Source organism: Cryptomeria japonica, chromosome 4 (assembly GCF_030272615.1).
Source record: "Cryptomeria japonica chromosome 4, Sugi_1.0, whole genome shotgun sequence".
Lineage (NCBI taxonomy): Eukaryota > Viridiplantae > Streptophyta > Pinopsida > Cupressales > Cupressaceae > Cryptomeria > Cryptomeria japonica.
The window spans coordinates 504,351,800-504,371,472 of NC_081408.1; the positions used below are offsets into that span (position 1 = coordinate 504,351,800).

Consider the following 19,673-nt stretch of genomic DNA (forward strand, 5'->3'; position numbering starts at 1 on the left):
TGTCCGAATATCTAAGAAAGGCGATGACCCTTGTTTTCTTTAGGTGCAAACGAATGATAAACTCGAACAGTTGTCTTGTTTTATTTGATGCTTCTATATAAGAATGCAATGCGTCTAAAAAGGAAACTACATGTTATGCAGTGTTTTAAATGATACGATATGCAATGTGGAAAGAAAAACCTAAACTACACAGCCCTTAGGTATAATATCGCTTAAGGTGCATGTTGTTCATAGGGTCAGAGATTGGATCTCCCTCCATGGTAGCCAAATTATAGGCTCCATTGCCTATGACCCTTGTTATAATGAAAGGACCTAGCCAATTAGGTTCAAATTTTCCTAGCCTTTCTCGTTCTGCTAAGTTCCTTTGATTCTCTTTAAGTACTAGATCTCCCACTTGAAAGGTTCATGGGCGGACCCTTTTATTATAACTTTGTCTCAATCTATTTTGATATCCTTGTAAATGATTGAATGTTGTTTGTCGTTTTTCATCAAGGGTCTCTAGTTCTTGCAACCTTGCTACCCTGTAGTCTTCTTCTAATATAATGTTCTATAAGGATACTTTTAGAGATGGTATTTCTATTTCAATGGGGAGTATCGCTTCTGTACCATAGACCAAGGAATATGGTGTTGCTCCTGTAGGTGTGTGTACTCCTATTCTGTAAGCCTAGAGAGCGGGATTTAATTGGAGATGTCAGTCCCGTCCCGTGTCAGTGACTACTTTCTTAAGAATTTTCAATATTGCTTTATTTGTAGCCTCTGCTTGTCCATTACTTTGTGGATAATATGGCGTGGCAAATCTTTGTTGTAAGTGAAATTTGTCACACAATTCTTTCACTTCCTGGTTTTTAAATGGACACCTGTTATTTGTAACAAAGCACATTGGAACTTCGTACCTACATATAATGTAGTTGAGCATAAATTTTGATATTTGCTTTCCAGTAGTGTATGTTAAATGAATTGCCTCAACCCACTTAGTAAAGTATTCAGTGGTTGTCAAGATAAACTTGTGCCCATTAGAAGAAGTAGGGTTAATTTTACCTACTAGATCTAATCCCCATTGTGAAAATGGTCATGGTGATATGATGGGTTGAAGATCTTGTGTTGGTGCATGAATAAGGTCTCCATGCATTTGGCATTGTTTACACTTCTGTACATACTTGTAAGCATCTTTTTCCATGGTTGGCCAGTAATACCCTAATCTTAGCAGTTTCTTTGATAATGGCGAGCCGCTTTGGTGAGCCCCACAAATTCCATCATGGACTTCTTTTAAAGCAAGGTGTGCTTCATTCTCATCCAGACATCGGAGAAGAGTTCCATCGAAACCCTTTCTATATAGAGTATCATCTATAATGGTGTATCTAGATGCCTAGCGAATAAAGGTCTTCTTTTGATTTCTGGACAGATCTAGTGACATGTATTGGGTATGCAGATATGTATATATTTCATTGTACCCAGGTGATTCTAGACCCACAATTGCACATACATAGTCTGATAGGGGAGTCTCATATGCAGGTAGCATTAACTATTCTATGATAAACTCAAACTGAGTTTCATTAGCAGGCATATTCAAAAGAGATCCTATGGTTGCCATTGCATCTATTGCCTTATTTTGTATTCTTGGGATTTGTTCAAAGGTAATTTTGTTGAAGTGCTCCTTGTAATCTTCGACCAACTTCTTATAAGGCATGAGTTTGCCATCCTTCGTGTTGTAATCATCATTGACCTGGTTTACAATCAACTGTGAATCACCATAGACCTGTAACTCTTGTATTTTCCATTGTACAGTTGTACGAAGCCCTATGAGAAGAGCTTCATATTCAGCCATATTGTTGGTGCATGGGAAATTGATCCTAAATGACTTAGGTATAACATCCCCTTGAGGAGTAATGAAGAGAATACCTACTCCAGATCCGTGATTTGTATATGATCCATCAAAGTATAACTTCCACATTACTGAGGCAGTTAGTGTAAACACGGATTCGTCTGGAAAGTCTATCAGCAATGGGTGATTGTCTTGTATAGGAGCCTCTGCTAATTGATCTGCTATGATTGGTCCTTTGATATATTTTCTGTCTATGTATTCTATATCAAACTCGCTCAAGATCATAACCCACTTGGCCAATCGCCCGGTCAATGTTCCTCTGCTCAATAGGTATTTGAGTGGGTCAAACCGTGCAATGAGTTGTACCTTATGACTCAACATGTAGTGTCTGATCTTTTGGGATGCAAAGATTACTGCTAAGCATGCTCTCTCTATGGGGGTATAATTAAGCTCATAGCCAATCAGTCCTCCTTATATAATAAATGGCTCTTTCTTTTCCATTTTTGTCATGTTGTGCCAATAGAACTCCCAGAGCTGAGTTCATTGCTGATATGTATAACAATAGAGGTTGTCCTGGAGTAGGAGATATTAACACTGGTGTGTTCAAAAGATAATCTTTTAGAGCTTGGAAAGCTTCCTGGCATTGTTCTGTCCATTTAAAAGTAACTCCTTTCCTGAGTAAATGTTGGAATGGGTGACACTTATCTGCCAACTATGCTATGAATCTCCTTATGGATCGCAATCTTCCTTGTAACCCTCTGAGTTGTTTAAGTGTTGATGGAGGTTGCATATCAATGATTGCCTTGACCTTGGCAGGGTCTATTTCAATTCCTCTGTTTGATACTATAAACCCTAATAGTTTACATGTTGTTACGCCAAACACACATTTCTTCGGATTTAATCTGACATTATACTATTCCAACCGATCAAATATCTGTGTAAGAACTGCAAGGTGACTTTCTCTAGTTTGTGATTTAGCCAATATGTCATCCACGTAATCTTCCATTATGTTATGGATCATGTCATGAAATAATGTTGTCATGGCTCTCTGGTATGTTGCCCCGGTATTTTTAAGACCAAATGGCATCACATTCCAGCAGTACGTTCCCCATGGGCATGTAAAGGTCATTTTATGTTGATCTTCTAGTTTAATTTTGATCTGGTTGTATCCTGAAAAACCATCCAATAAGGATAGCATCTCATTTCCAGTTGTTAGGTCAACTATCATGTCGATATTAGGTAGCAGGAAGTCATCCTTAGGGCAAGCTTTATTTAGATCTCGAAAATCGATATAGATTCTGATGCCTCCCGTGGGCTTAGTCACAGGTACCAGGTTTGATATCCATTTTGCGTAGTCAATAGGTCTGATAAAACCTACATCCAACAACTTTTGTAATTCTATTTTAACCAGTAATGCGATACTTGGATGCATTTTTCTCAATTTTTGCTTGTAAGGTTTAACTCCTGGTATCAATGGTAAGTGATGCAACACTAATTCAGAATCTAAGCCCGGCAAGTCTGAGTAGGACCAAGCAAAGTTGATAGGTCTTTGTTTGAAAAAATGAATGAATCTGTCTTTTTCTTCTTTGCTCAGTGATTTTGCTAGATGGATGTTATGTACAACTTCCCCTTCTACTATATTTACTTCTTTTGTTTCCTCTGTAAGTAATGCTGAACTTTCTCTTTCCATAGGAAGATTACCCAAGTCATTATGGGTAGTTTGATCCTTATCTTCTGTTTGAGAAGTACTTTCTTCTCCAAAGTATGTCGTTCTATTTAGGTCTATAGCAAACCCTGCTTTATGATCACCTTGCGGAAATCCCTCTTTGACTCATAGAAATTCTGAAATCGCTTCGTTGTTTTCAAACCAATCCAGCGTTGGTTTTCCTTCTTACCCCCAATCAATCAAGTGTGAATATACTAGGGGTAAATCAGTATTCCCTTTTGTAGTAGTCTGATAACATGAAGACTTGATTGTTTGATATTACACTGTCTGGTGGGGTAGAATCATAGAGTGATAAGAATTCGTAGTCATGAGAATTTGTCTCACTGTCAATATATGTTTCATCATATGGGCTATCATCACTTATTTCTTCTTGTTCATGTCCCTGATTCCGTTGTAGATTGATTGTTCTTCTTTGTACATTAGTGACTCTTCTTAAGCCAAGTATAAGCCTTTGTAATCTTTCTTCATCTATTTCGTTAGGTTGAGCCTGAATTGCCTCTCGTGGTAGAAGTAGTGACAATAATCATGGGTGGGATTCAGGTGGTGGGGGTAATCCTACATCTGTTGCCACATTAGCTTGTACTGTTGTGTCAATAACTGCATCATTTTGTAACTCTGCGGTGGGTTCTTGCAAGAGTTGTCTCATGTCTTCCCCATCTGATTCTGCGCTTGGTGATGTAGGTACCTGATTGCTTGTTTGAGATGAAGATGGAAGAGCTTGTGTGGACCAATTCCTTTGTGATATGTAATCTGATGGTTTGCTTGGTCGATTTAATATATCAAGGGTACGTTGTCTGGCTTGTGTGATATGTTGTACATGCTTGTATCCCAATTCTTGATTTCCTGGATTATCATTAAGAACAACAGGTTCTAGTCTTCCTTGCTTTTGTAACCTCGGCCCTGTGGTACCATCATATCCATGTCTTTGGAGTATTTTGAATCTATTGCCATACTGATCTGTGTGTATTCTGGGTGTTGTCATATGATCTTCTTCTCTATATATCCAATGGTTAACATCTTCGTTCAAGGATTCTTCCTCTAAGTCTTCCCATCTAATGAAAGAGCATGAGTCTGAGTATCTGGCAATTTCTTTTCCTTTGTCTTTCTTTTGTACTGTAGTGTGAGGTTTCCCAAAGGACTTAGGAGAAAGAGACAATTATTTCCCATTTAAAGTATTTGCAATAGAGTACTCTCCACAACCCATATCCTTTATTTGTAAGGAGGATGTCGTAGGCATATCTTTTTGTGTTTTTGTGATCTTTAACGTTTCCAACTGTGTAGTGAGAGGTGCAGCCTGATTGATAGGTATCTGATTATCGACACTGTCTTTTAGATAATTACAATGTTGAAATGGATTTGGATCACCCTTTATGGTGATTTCAATACCATTGTATGGGAATTTGACACACTGATGAAATATGGATGGTACTGCTTGCATGGTGTGGATCCATGGGCGGCCCAATAACATGTTATATCCCAGCTCTCTGTCCAAGACTTGAAAAGCGACCTCTGTCGTTATTGGTCCTACTTGTACAGGTAATGTTACAATTCCTTTAGATGGACGTTCTTCATCATCGTAAGCCTTGATGTTTATCCTTTTGGAAGAATCAATGTGAAGTTCAGAATATCCCAGTGCTTTGACCAGCTTTAAGATACAAATGTTCAGACCGGCTCCCCCATCTATAAGTACTCTTCTAATTATTTTCTTGTGAATGTAAGCTTCCAGATGTAGTGGGTCATTATGAAGCAATTTATCACTAGGAATATCTTGTTCTGTAAATCCAATATGTGTACCTTGTGTCAGATTTCCTACCATAGACTGGAAGGCACGTTCATCTATATCTCTATCCACTACTGAATCTTGAAGTGCTTTGTCCAGTATAGCTCTATGATTGGGTGAAATATGCAGTAGTTCGAATAAGGATATATGTGTCGGAGTTTTCTTAAGTTGCTCAACTACATTGTAAGTCCCTACTGCTGGTGGTTGATTTTGTGGTATCCCTTGCAAGGTTACCTTTGACCTGCGAGTAACCACTGCACAGTCTCTGTCTCTGGGAGTAATTGTGATTGTAGCAATTGTATCATTTGTATCATAGGCTGTCTTATCTAGATTTATATTAAATCCTTCTTCATAGTCCCAATGTGTATGTTTGACATTCATAATATGTTCAATGAGTTCATCTTCAAACCAATCTGAGTGAAATGGTTGATCCTGCCCCTAGTCTTGGAGACAAAGATTCGTATCATCATCGTACTTTGGTCCTTCAGATATCATGAAATTTGGTTGTCATCTTTATGAGTGTCTTGATATTGGTCCTCCTGATCAGGTGTTTCTTGTGAATCATTGTTTGTTGTATCTCCTGAGCTAATGGCATGAATAGTGTAGTCGTATGAGACCTTCGTGTAGTTAGCCATATTGTCTTGGGTACCTGATGTGGTAGCTTTTCCCTTGTCATGCTTAACAAAAGGATCTTTAAAAATCGTATGATTCGTGTTTGTTGAGGTCTTATCCGTATCAATTGTGATGTCCCCTTGGTCTATCATATCTTGGACCAAGTTTTTCAATTTGTAACAACTTGTCATTTTGTGACCTTTAGTCCTATGATAATCGCAGAAATCATTGTCATTCCACCATGTGGGTTTGAAAGGACCTGGTTCATATACTCTTACTTTAGGTAGAGTGATCATGTTTGTCTGTATTAACTTTTTGAGCGCTGACTCAATAGTTCTCCTAAAGGTGTGTAATTTCTTCTTGGAGTGTTTACCCTGGGGTATCTTGTGTTTGTATTTTGTGTAGCATTTACATTGGTTGATGTTGTGTTATTCCCAGTGATAAAACGGGTTGAGTTCCCAGTGATAAAACGAGTTGAGTTCTGTTTATTGTTCTGGCGTCTACAATACCATCATTGGTCACATTTTTGTTTTTTGACCAAAACTTAGATTTGTCATTGTTGTTGGTATTGCCATACTTAATAAGACCTTGTTCTACCAAGCCCTTCTCACATTTGAGAGCCTTTTCTATGATTTGTTTGAATGTGGTAAGACATTGCATTTGTATCGGATATTTTATCTTAGGAATCAAATTTTCTGTAAACATATCCACTTGCTCTATTTCTGGGATAACTGTCTTGCATCTCCTGTAGAGAGCCCTCCATTGTTGTATGAAGGATGCAAATGTTTCATTCTCGTATTGCTTAGCGGCACATAAATCCATCAAAGTAACCGGGGTGTCAATGTTGTGCGAGAAGTTTGCAATAAATTGTTCAACTAATTCCCCCCATGACGTGATGGTTGGTGGTAGATGTGAAAACCACTCTAAAGTCGGACCTCCCAGACTTTTAAGGAATAGTTTCATTAGGTAAGTATCTTCTAAGGCAACTTCTATACATGCCGTAAAAAATTCTCTGATATGATCTCTAGGATCACCCTTCTCTCGATATCTATCAAATTTGGGCGTTTCAAAATGTTGTGGGAAAGGTGGCATGTGTAATGTGTGATCAAATGGATAATCGTAGGATTTTTGGCAACTAATTTGGTTCCTAGTATTAGGTTTCGAGGGATCCCGATCCAACGACGGATTCTCAGAGCAAGCCACTTAAGGCTTTAGTTGAGCTTATCGGTGCAAGGAAAGCCCCCACATACGTCGAATTCACTCAACACTCTAGCCACCTGGCCAGTATATTTATATAGCAGTTCGAAAAACCCGCTCGAGAGTACGCTAGGAGAGACGATATCCCCAACGCATCCCAATTCGAAGTACCTCTGTGGGGTGATGAAATCCCCAATCAAAGATACCCTTCACTACGTAGAACAAAAAGAAAATTTGGATGTCGTTGTCACCTTCCTTCTTTCTCCCATGGGCCCGTTGGCGGGTAGAAAGTCAATTAGTGCAACAGTAGGTCCACCCCAGACACAATGAAAAGTTATTTTCCCTTAAGAAAATGAAAAATGATTTAATCTAATGCAGTCTGATTCACGTTCGTTTTATAGCCCAAATTTAGGTGTTAGATCCGCATGTGCATGTCAATTTTAAACACCAAATCCAAGAATGAAGGCATACATGTCAATTTTAACCATTTGTTTGATTTTTAAGCACCAAAAACCAAGTGCAAGATGCATGCATGTCAATTTTAGCCTATGTTCATTTTAAGCACCAACAACGAAGTGTGAGATTATCCATGCATGTCAATTTTAACTGTTGTTGATTTTAAGCACTAAAAATTGAAGTGTGAGATTATCCATGCATGTCAATTTTAACTGTTGTTGATTTTAAGCACTAAAAATTGAAGTGTGAGATGTGCATGCAAAATTACTAATCTAATCCTCTCTGTGAATCCGCCACAGGCTGTAAACAGAAGATTAGTAGCAAAATAAACCAACAGAAAACATAAATTCAAAACTTGACAGAGGCAATTGCGTAATACTACCTTGCGATTGTGTGATACTTACTGAGCGAATGCGTAAATCTGACAAAGCGAATGTGTGACGTTATCTGCTCGATTGCGTAGCACTAACAGGTCGATTGCATGACAAAATGCAGACAACAAAAAAATTAGAAAAATACAAGAAAACTAAACCCAATCAAGAACCTGCGAAACCAGTTGTGAAGCCCTAGCCAAATCCCTCATCATCCATTCAATATTGATTAGATCATATTTAACTATATAAGAAAGAACTAGGCTATTATATCTGTCTAAGGCCAGTTGTTCTTCTGAATCCTGTATCAATTTTTCTATCTGGAGAACTTTTTGATATCATTTGGCTTCTCTCCTTTGTTGTTTCGTCCTTCTTGCACCTGAAATCTTGAACTGGACTTTTCTTGCCATAAACTGTCTTAATCAAATCCTGAAATAAAAAAGTAATTTTGATCCCGGATTAACCAAATTTAAGACAGAATTATACAAAAGCAATAACAGACAGAAGAAAAATAAAATAGCAATTAACCCTGCGGATGCGTGACCCAAAAAGTGTGATTGCGTGATCTAGACAGGGCGATTGCATAATTCTATCTATGCGATTGCCTGACGATGTAAGCTCGATTGCGTGACGGAAAATCTTTTCTCGAAATTCGTGCAACCTGCAAAAAAAATGAACAATTCGTACAATCTGCAAAAATCACACAAAATACAGAAAAAAAGGTTAAATTGTTGTTAGTTCACGTCGGGTTCACCAAAATGTGGGATGCAAAATTCATTCTTCTATTAACAAAGTAATCAATTAGAAATAAGGGAAATCATGAATCCCTTCTAATCAAAGAATTTAACAAACAATACAATGAAATGATGCAAGATCAAATAAAACTCCCTATTCCAAGATTTGCATATTGCTTCCATTGCTCTTCTCCTCTTCGTGGTATGATGGCTCTCAGATATTGCACTGGTAACCTGCAAGACAAAGATTCAAAGTTCGTGATTGTTGAAAATGGAGATTGGATGCTCAATTTATAGAAAATTAGAGAAGATTGATTGAAAGGTGGAACAGAATGATCAAGAGGTGTGAACTCAAGTGAGCTCAAATGCAAGTTGATAGTTGAACTGTTGATTGTAGGAGTGAAACTCAATAGATTGAATAGATTAATTGAGTCAACTGATTGAGAAAAAGCTGACAGGGGGAAGAAAAAGAATGATTGGTGGAAATAAAGAGGATGACAAAGAAAGCTTAATTTAGAAAAAGCTAATTGAAAGATGGAAATAGAAGTTGAAAAGATAAATGATTTAATTAATTAATTGATTGAATTAATTAATTTAGCATGTGCTTGCATTTAGATTTAGATTATTAATTTAATCTTTGCATGAGATATTATTCAAATAATTGAATTTATTAATTCAATTTAGCATTTGAATATATTTAGAACTTCACTTTGATTTTCAATTTGCTTTTTGAAATCATGCACATGTATTTGAATTTGGAAGAAATTAGAAGAATATGAAATTAAACGAAATTAGAATTTGGGGATTTGGAAATGGAAGAATTAATTAGTTAATTAAATAATTTAAAGAAACTATTTAATTATTTAGAAATGGAATTTAATTAAATAATAAAGATTATTTAAATTAAAGGATTAAATCACAATTAATTAAATAATAAATATTTAATTAATATTTAAAAGAGGGTTGAATGATTAAATGATTAGAGATGGAAATTGAATAATTAGCAATTTATTTAAATAATAAAGATTATTTAAATTGGGGAATTAATTATAATTAATTAAATAATAAATATTTAATTAACATTAGAAAATGATTAAAATGATTAAATGATCATAGAATAGGAAAATAGAATAATTAGTAAGATGATGATGAAATATGAAATTAGAAGAATTTAGAAGAATAAGTTCAATTGACTTAATTAAATAATTAAAGAATTATTTAATCAATTAGAGGAATAATTAGTACATGATCAATGAGACATTTTTAGGTATCTACAACAACCACAGTGCCCATGTTCATAGGGGCCCTATCCTTAACATCAATAGAGTCTTGAGCTTGCATCTCAGAATTGCCCTTACCAGCGGCACCAACAGTGCCCAAATCCATGGGGTCCCTAATCATATCCGCTTCAGCAGCATCCTCACTAGGGGGCCCCATAGTGGTTTTAGGGTCCTCTCCCTCCTTGTCCTCAATGGGGTCCTCCTCCGAGTCCATAGTTTCAATCACAGGGGTCTTGTTTTTATGCAAGCTTTTGAAAGCCAATCTAGAGGATCTTATTTTTACCTCAAAATCAGGGGAAGGGTTGTCATTCTCGGCATCCTCAAAAGACGAATTGTCTTCAAAGACAAATACGTTTGCATTTAACAGGGGTTTTGCCTTTACCCTTGGACAAGGAGTGGGAAGCGTCCAAAGAGGCGGACAGAGTCAAGCTGGGAGTGACCGCAAACCCACCCTGGAGTTTGACAGGTTCCTCACGATTGCGAAAGAAGCGTTTCAAGCCTTCGTTGTTGGCAACATGGTTGGTGCGCTTCCAGCATCGTCCGCCAAGGGCCAACTTCGTGGCCTGGGCAATTATTTCCTCAGAGACTTCGAAAGAAATGTCGCCCACCGAAACACGCCTCCCAGACCAGGAGGAGGAAAAAGCAGCCGAGAGCTACTCATCATGGCGCTGCAGACATTCCAAAAAATCGGTGACCCCTCCTTTAACGCAAAAATTCCAGACCAATGGGTCATTCTTGAAGTCATCCGATTTGTCTGGTTCATATCTGACTCTTTCACCCCCCATATCCTCCGCCAACAGAACTTCTTTAAACATGAAAATATTTTCGCCGAGAAAATTGCAGAGACCCTTCGAGAAGCAAGCCGAGAAAAGACAATGGAAGTGTGCGAGCTCGACGTCATTAAGTGAGACATGAAGTTGGGCGCATGGGAAAAATTGAATTCACTTTTGAAAATGATTTCCTGGTTACGAGGCATGAAAAGCCAACAAATACTGACGGCAACCAACATGTTACCTTTCTAATCGTACCTCATCATAACGCGGTAAGCCCAAAGGATTTGCCAACAAAGCATCATGTCCTTCACTGCCAGCCTAGCCGAACGAGTCACCGCCACATCGGCATAAATCAAAGGAATATTCTCATAATTTGAATTATGAAACCAACACCTCCAAATGACCCCAAGGGAAGAGAGGAGTAAGGAAAAAACTTGGCAACAACTCAATCATTGATAGGAATTTTAGATTTCTCTTCTTGAAGAAGGAAGTTAACATGGTTCGGGAGGGAATTATGGCTCCTCCAGCATCTCAAACCAGAAAGATTTAGGCCAAGTGGCACCAAGGCATCCGCCACCCTATTGCCTTCCCTGTAGACATGCATAATTTTGAACGAATCGAGCCCAGAGATGAGCCTCTTTCATAATTGTTATGCATCCGTATGCTTTCTTTTTACAATGACAATTTACTTATGTTTATCATGACTATATTCTTACAATCCCATACCTTACAACGTCTTTATGTCACATTGATTAATTGATATCCCTACATATGTCCTCTTACCATACATAGATCACATGCTTATGTCATTTGCCTATTTAAAAACCCTATCATTCATTGCCTAGTTCCTACATTACTCTTAGGTGCTCATGCTTATTGCTTGCCTTATGTACCCATATCTTGCTTACATTGTCATATCAATATGTTACATTGAGGAGCAACATGCCCATATGTTCATGTGCTTAAAGTCGCTCTTGAGACACCATAACTTGCTCACACTAAGTGTTGTCACACATCTAGATCTATCTTAGCTCTAGGGACATATAACCAGTGTGTGATTGTGCTCTTAGATGCTAAAATGGGGCATATGTCTAACCTAGTGTTTTATGTACTTACAAGGTTTTTTGGCATTAAGAGTCATGACATCATATTAAATTTCCATACTAGAGATATATCATTTAAGATCCCTTTTATATTTGTCAATCATTGAATTTATGGAATTGCTTCACTTTACATGAATTAAATGCTTATATGCTTAGATTGCATTTACATTTCAAGTATTTTTTTCCCTCTTCAATTTCAATGGATGCAACTAATTGAAAGGGGTCATATCTTGATACTAACACTCCATTAAACTTGTAAACAATTACAATTCTAATACAAGATTCACCAATGTCCAAAAATATTGTGATCAAACATATCATGTCACCCTTTACTCACCACTAGGTGGACTATTAACATTACCACTTTCTATACAAAACAATTCCTAAACCTACTCACTTTTCTTTTTTCTAGTTAGCCAAGCAAATTTCTGATTTATGTTTACTCCACTTCAAAGTTAAATGCTACTCATTGCACACTTTTTTTTGTTTTGCAAATTCCTATTGAGCACACGCCGAGAATAAACACATGAATGACATCCAATAAGTACACTACTTAAAATGGACCTCAATATTCTTTTTATGATTGGTTATTTACTTTTGTGTATGTTTACAAGTACTTGTTTACTATGAACATGCACTCCAAAGTGGGGCCAAAATCTAATGATAAATTTGCACTCTATCAATTTCCATTGAATTTTAGATCCATTTTGAGAGAATTTTTTAATACGATATCCACTTTTGTCTAAATTCGGCTCCTTCATTGAGCCGCAACTACCCTCATTAGTCTCTTACACACATTCCTATACACCCATCATTATCCTTATCTTATATCCACATTTATTTTCACATTTTTTCATTTATTAACCACAAATTTCAATGTTTGCCCTCAATCTTCAAAATCCACATTCCTTATCCAAAATCATTTCCATGATGCAAAACCCAACCGCTAAACAATACAAATCAACCCACACATTATTTTTTAAAACATTTAAATTGTCAACTAACCTTTTATTCAAAGTCGGTGGAAGCTGACTAGATACGTGTTAGTGCAACAATTTGTTCTATCTTGGTATTTAAAAACAATCAATTGGGTAATCAATCGTCCAATCATCATTCAAAATCTTACGCACTTAGTAGGAATACTTCAAATTAGTTTCAGAAGGAAACATTATTGCATCAAAATCATCACATATATCACTTGCACACTGCTCAATTCTTCGTTGACTATTTTACAACAATAAGACTTACCTTTCGAGTGGGTTGAACTAGGAAGACTTAACTCTGGTGATCCAACATTCTTTTAAGACATTTTTAAATGCCAGAGTCCTAGACAATCAATGCAAAACACAAAATTTAGTGAATCAGAATAGAATTGTATAATGTTCCAAATCAAACATGCATGCTATTGAATCAAACCAAAGTTGCAAGTTTGAAGAATTGTACAATTCACTAGATCACATCAATAGGTCACAAATCAATATACATGGTCCATAATTGAGCTATATAGTAATAGTAATGGGATTTATCCACGCAGGTTACTAGTTCTGCACAGAGTTCAAGGACAGTTTCCACTCCATGGTTATCATTTCCCAGACCAAGACAATTCATTTGATTATCTCATCAACGAGTTAAGACAAAATTTGTACATATTTAATTAGCCTAGTTTTTAACCAATAGCAAATTACATTATCCTTTACAAACATTTATAAAATTAATTCAATAATGAATCATCAACTTGTGTGCATGCATTCCATGATGAATCAACATTCCTAAAGAGTATCTTAGCAACATGCTCAAAAATGCACAGTCAATTGAATCAGTCCCTCTCAAATCAAATAATGCTAAAAAGATCCTTGTTTTTTATGAAATCTTCTAATTTCTGCAATTACTTGATAAAGCTTGCAAGCTCCTAGGATAGTTGAACATCTGTGCTCTTCATCCATTATGTTGGATAACCGCCCTTTGAAAAGAATATTGTAATTCATATTATTTGCTTGAATAATGTCTTAACACATAATTAAACGCTTTTAAAGTCGCGTGTCAAGTCAAATTTTGGCAAAGAACTTTTTTGTATCATCCCATCAGCTGAGGCCTTTTTCTTCGATAAGCATTTATTGCCTCAAAATTGACCAGACACATCCAAAAAAATGCTTGCAATCCCAACGACCATGCTGCTGATCTCGAGAGTAATCATAATATATCACAAAAAAGAGCACTGGATGGAAAAAGGTTCCTCATTCCTCAAGGCACCAATTTTTAGAACCCCAACTTCCTCGATCGAACACATTAATCAATGTAAAGAATAAATGAAGACGACTAACGACAAATGTAGAACAGTTCCTTCCGTGTGAAGTATGTTGTATTAATTTAAAATAACAAGGCGTGTTTACCCCAAATTTTCGGTTGTTCAAAATTAGTAGAGCTTGCATATCCCAGACTTTTAATTTTCCTGGAAAATAGTTCATGATAGACGATGTCATATATAAAAGAACCTTTGTTAATATAACCTTTTTTATGCAAGTTTATTTATCAGCAAAGGTTCCAAATACAGTCTTATGGTTGAAGGACTCCAACAAATGTAAATAAGCCTTATTATTTTGCATCTCTTTAGCATAACTTGCATTTTTCCACAAATAAGATGTACAACAGATATTAAGCGTTTTATTTCCCAAAACAGGACAAAATTGTTTAAGAGAGCCACTCGCCATAGCTGCCTTAAGTGTCATATGTAGCTCATTAGTCCTGCAATGATTTATGGCTGTATAAAACAACTGTAGTTTTATTGAGATATATAATTGGCATCTCCACTTCACAATGTGATCAGGCTACATTCACATTTCATATATTCTAAATTTTACAATGGAGCCTGATATAATTTCCAATCAGTTTACAAATGTCGTGAGCTTGAATCTTCTTAGCTGTAGAATGAAATTATAAACAATTCAAAATTGTACAACCCCAACGCAATCAACTGTCATGGTAACAGGTTTTTGTTCACCATATTGTAACTTTTCAAGGCCAGGTGATAGCTAGTATGCTCTTCGGATATTAGACCCCTCCTCTGCTAAGAAGAGCCTTTATTTCACAATTTGTTTTCAGGTTTCAACATCCTGACCAAACTCCTCTATAAACTGTGCCACCCAAGCCATCCACACCAATAATGTGTGAATGCAGAATCAGTTAATAAAGTGTGAATAAGACCAACTATGTGGTCTTGTGATGAGTTCTTGTATGTATTTATCTAGTAACCTTAGGGTATGACCAGCATCCTTAAAAATAACATGACATAATTAAAATCGCGTACATATAAAATTGTCCTCACTTGTAAGAATCGTGACTAGACAGCATATTAGTATAGATAGAAAGCGAGTGTCAAAAGCTCTAAGCCCCATTAAATACTAACAATAAAAACACGAATGTCCTTGAGATGGCGACGACAATGCTAATATTTCTAAAAACCTACAATAAATTGCATTTGTACTCGAAAGGGTGAATGCACCACTTAAAACTATTAAGATTTACTAATTTCTAATCTCGTTTTATCAACTAAACTTGGAACATCTTCCAACTGCTGCAGTATAATCCTCGTGAAATTTAAGCCTACATAGCATCCCACATAGACATTACCTTCCTGTTGTACAAAAATTCATTGTGTGACATTTTGTTGATCTTCTGCACCACGCACTCCTAGATTCTCTTACCATATGGAAATGGAGCGTAATTCAAAACCTGTGCTTTCTCAACCTCTTGTAATCACCACCAAAGAAATATTAATACAAAATTTCAATAGCAAACTCTTTAAATTTAACTAACTTAAAAAATATATTACTCAATAAACAAAAGAAAAAGCAGATACATTTCATCACAAATCCACCATATATGGATCAAAATTAACGTGGAAGAGAGCATTTAATAGGCAGATACAAAGATAATAAATGCATTGTTTATCCATCTAATAAGGGTTATTACATTTATTTTGGTGCCTTAAATATAGTGACCACTGCTTCCTTTGATGTCTTCAAAGCGCAGCAATGCAATGTTTATTTTGATGTCTTTGCAATTAAGACTCGAGGGCAACTAATAGACCAAGAGTAGCATTTGACAGGATTGCCAAAAAAATGGACAATAACCAGGGAAAGAGCTGGACCAGGAAGAGTATTGCAACTTTGCTTACAGTATATTGATTTAAAGAATCTCTCCTGATATGTCATGCCCTAAGAACCCAGAAGATAAGAGAATGCTCGCCAACTTGCATAAAAAGTAGATGTTTAAAACATTGGAACATAATTTATCAGAAAAGATCATCCACAATCATCACCAGTGGTTTCAGGCATTCAATGTGAATAGTTGAATAACATTAGCCATCCATACCTCTGCCAAGATGTGTACCCAAAGTTGTCAAAACCTCAACGTAAAATTCAATAAATATTAGAAAATGTCTGTATTCTGTCACTCCTTTTGTCCCCATGCTTTCCTGGTATGCACTACATATCTCCACATTCAAAGCCATTCATGTACTTGGAAACCTCTCAATAGATCAGTGGTAAAAAGATTATATCATGGAATATACCCCACATCTATGTAACAATAAAAGTGCAACAATAAAATTCTATTGATTCTCAAAAAATGACTTTACAGGAGCTGCAATTTTCTCAAAGCAGTTATTTTAAATAAGATATTAAGAAATGCATCTAATATACAAAATTACAATCAGGTTTAAAAATTACGTTCTTGGCCTTTTTTTACTTTGAGAAATAAGTCGAACAGTCTGTTTGCCAAGTTCAATTATTTCTGTTCTACCATCATCTAAGTGTACACGGAATGTTGATTGTTGTTCTCCCATTCCAGTTACAGATCCCTTATGCCTGGAAAAGAAAGTTAAAATCAGGGGGGTCTTGATTTAAAAAATGCAGGCAAAAATCCAAATGTTGCATGCATACATAAAAGGGAAAGAGAAAGAAACAATAATATTTAATCCAGCACACATTGAAGACCACTAGCGATCAAGAAAATTTAAATAATAATATATTAAAATGCATCGGTTCTTTCCAACTTGAACTATCCCAACAAAATAAGAATCTAGCAGTCAAGGAGATGATTCCAAAATGCATAATGACATTAAAAGATGGGAAAGCTTTGAAGGCAAGCCTATGACACCTTTTGGCAATAAATAATAATCCAGAAAATTTAAATTGCAAATCTTCTACATATCTTCCCAGATATGACATGGACTTGTTTTACAGGCAGCAAAAGAGAAAAACATATCTAAAACATTTGAGCAGCCCTAGGAAACAAATATGAGAAAAAATGTCATTTTAGTTTTTTATTCGGTACTATTAGCAGATTATGCACATAAAAGTTCTGTGAGATACAGGGCAGACTGCATGTATTCATAATTTCTCTCTAGTTGAGGATCGCATAATATTATGGGTTAGAATTTTCATTTGACCGTTGATTTGCCAGCAGTGAATACAGCACTATTATCCAAAAGTGAATAAAAAATTGAAAACATACAACATAGAAAACAAAAAGTACAAGATAAGAAACATACAACAATAGAAAACAAAAAGCGAAAGGAAAATCAAAATTTAGAATCTCACATTCTAAATGTGCAGCCTTTATGCAGCTCATGTTTGAAACATCTAAAGACCAATCCATTCAAGCATCAACTCATCCATGAGAGGGTATGTCCACAGTTTTACTTCTTGCAAATTAAACATCTATGGACAAAACAAAGTCCACAAAATTTGAGACTTACCAAGTATTGTCTGATGGTTCATGAACTTCTACTCTCTTTCCTATGGCATCCTTACCAAGCTTCATCAAGATCCAGTTGTAGTCTAAGAATGAATTAACTGTATCCTCCTTTGGATTGAAGGTACCCTCTCTGTCTTCCTTATCCTGCTTTTCTGTTTCCAGGATATGTGGTCTCTTTCTCTTTGATCTCTGCCCTTTAATTAAACTTCCATCATCTTCATCTCGCCGTTGTACCCAAGGAGTTGTGTTTTCATAAGAAGGTTTCTTAAATTTCACTTTCAAAGAACGCTTTGACATTGAATCATCAAGAGCAGACACCTCAGTCCCATCATTTCTACTTTCACTACCTATACTTGTTACTTTAAACCTTTTCCTCGTTAACTCTGACGAATCTTCATCTTGACTCACATTAGCTGGCAAGTCCTCAAGATTGCCATCAGTAATCCTCTGATGTCTGGAACTGACAGAAGGAGTGCTGCTTGGTAAAATACCTTCTGCTTCCTGTCGATGATCATCAGATTCAATTTCATCAGTTATCAGAGGCCTGCCTGCCCTAAATGACATCAACCTGCCAGGCTCCTTTGAACTAGTTTTTCGATCTTTCTCTGGCATTCTCAATTTTTCCCCATTGAGATCATTACGTAGGTATTTTGACTTCTCTTGCATTGTACTGCCGTGATGAATTCCTGCAGAACGAATTGGAGGGAACCCTGTTGCAATCAAAATGCCAATACTCAGATCAAGAAACCTACTTTTAGGCAAAGGCCTTATTATTTCAACAAGTGATTCTAAATTATATACTTCAGTAAATAAAAATATACATTACAGTCTGATATTTGCATACTTCAAAATTGAAACAGAAAAGAAACAAATAAAAATTCAACCATCTCCTACTAGCCAGAAAAATCTCAACTGAGGCATACTAACATTAATATCTTAAATACATCTATTTAAAAGACACCGAGATATATTAGTCTCAAGGTGCTAGCTTGTTTTATCTGCAATAGTACAGATGTTAAAACAATAGCTATTTCCAAAATTTTCAAAAAATTAATTAAAAAAATCATCTCAATAGTTTTACTAACTATTTTATTTACTGTAGTACATAGCTATTTCAATTGGCTGGCTTATTATTTTATATACGGTTTCAATAAGCTTGCTTACTATTTTTTGTTTCTTTTTCTTCTTTATGTTATGCTCTGTATGCTTCAGTAATATTTGTTTATTTTGCTTTGAAAAGTGTAGTAAATCTTCTCTAATTATGTGTAAATTTCAATTTGACTTTTCTAAAAACCACCATTCATTATTACGAATTCTACTCATCGCTAGCAAAGGTTCCATATTTGTTTTGTTAAAATAAATTACAGTTAGAGAAAAAAAGATATAGAGCTATTTTTTTTATATACTTTAGAGCTACTTATTTATTACATATTTAAAAAATTTAGTGTCTTTCATTACATCTTTTGTACGATTAGGTATGCTAATATAGATCACCTGTGTTTGGGTGAAACATATGACAGCATGGACTCTATGGTTGAAAAAATAAGGACCATATGTATGCATATTCTAGTACAGAAATGGATATGGGTATGCCAGTATGGCAACTTTTTTTCCTAGGTATAGTGTGTTTGGGTACGGTGTGTTGGTGTGTGTGTATAGAATTGTAAATACATTTGATAGTACGATACTTCATCATTGATCAATGCCAAATGCCAAAAAGGTAGTGATGGAGATAAATATTAAATCAGAAAGAAATGATTGAAGAGAGAAAAATGATGTTTGATGTGGGAGAAATTAGGCATTTGAAGTCATTTTAGGGGTTGCTTTACTAATTTGCATGTTTAAAAAAGTTTTCTTTTGTTTTTGGCACTGAGTGCTGCTGGGAGCACGCAGGCAAACACAAGCACCCTGGAATGCCCAGGGAACACCTCAGATGAACCCAGGGCATCCGGGTTGCTCCCTTGGTGTTCCCAGGCACTCCTGCACGTGTAACCATGCACGTGTTTCCAGAGAACCCATTAGCTTACAATACGTACATAGATATATCCATCCATTCATAAAT

The 19,673-nt window shown here is 36.0% G+C and overlaps 1 protein-coding gene across 1 annotated transcript in view; it reads right to left on the reverse strand.

Annotated features, from left to right (window-relative positions):
• Positions 1-16,448: 16,448 nt before the first annotated feature.
• Positions 16,449-19,673, reverse strand: part of LOC131053464 (uncharacterized) — a 31,667-nt gene continuing 28,442 nt past the window's right edge. The window contains exons 11-12 of the mRNA XM_057988075.2: positions 17,613-18,321; positions 16,449-16,719 (exon numbers count right to left, since the gene is read on the reverse strand). Coding sequence (XP_057844058.2) covers positions 16,578-16,719; positions 17,613-18,321 — 851 coding nt within the window. The 3' untranslated portion in view covers positions 16,449-16,577. The remainder of the gene's footprint in view (positions 16,720-17,612; positions 18,322-19,673) is intronic.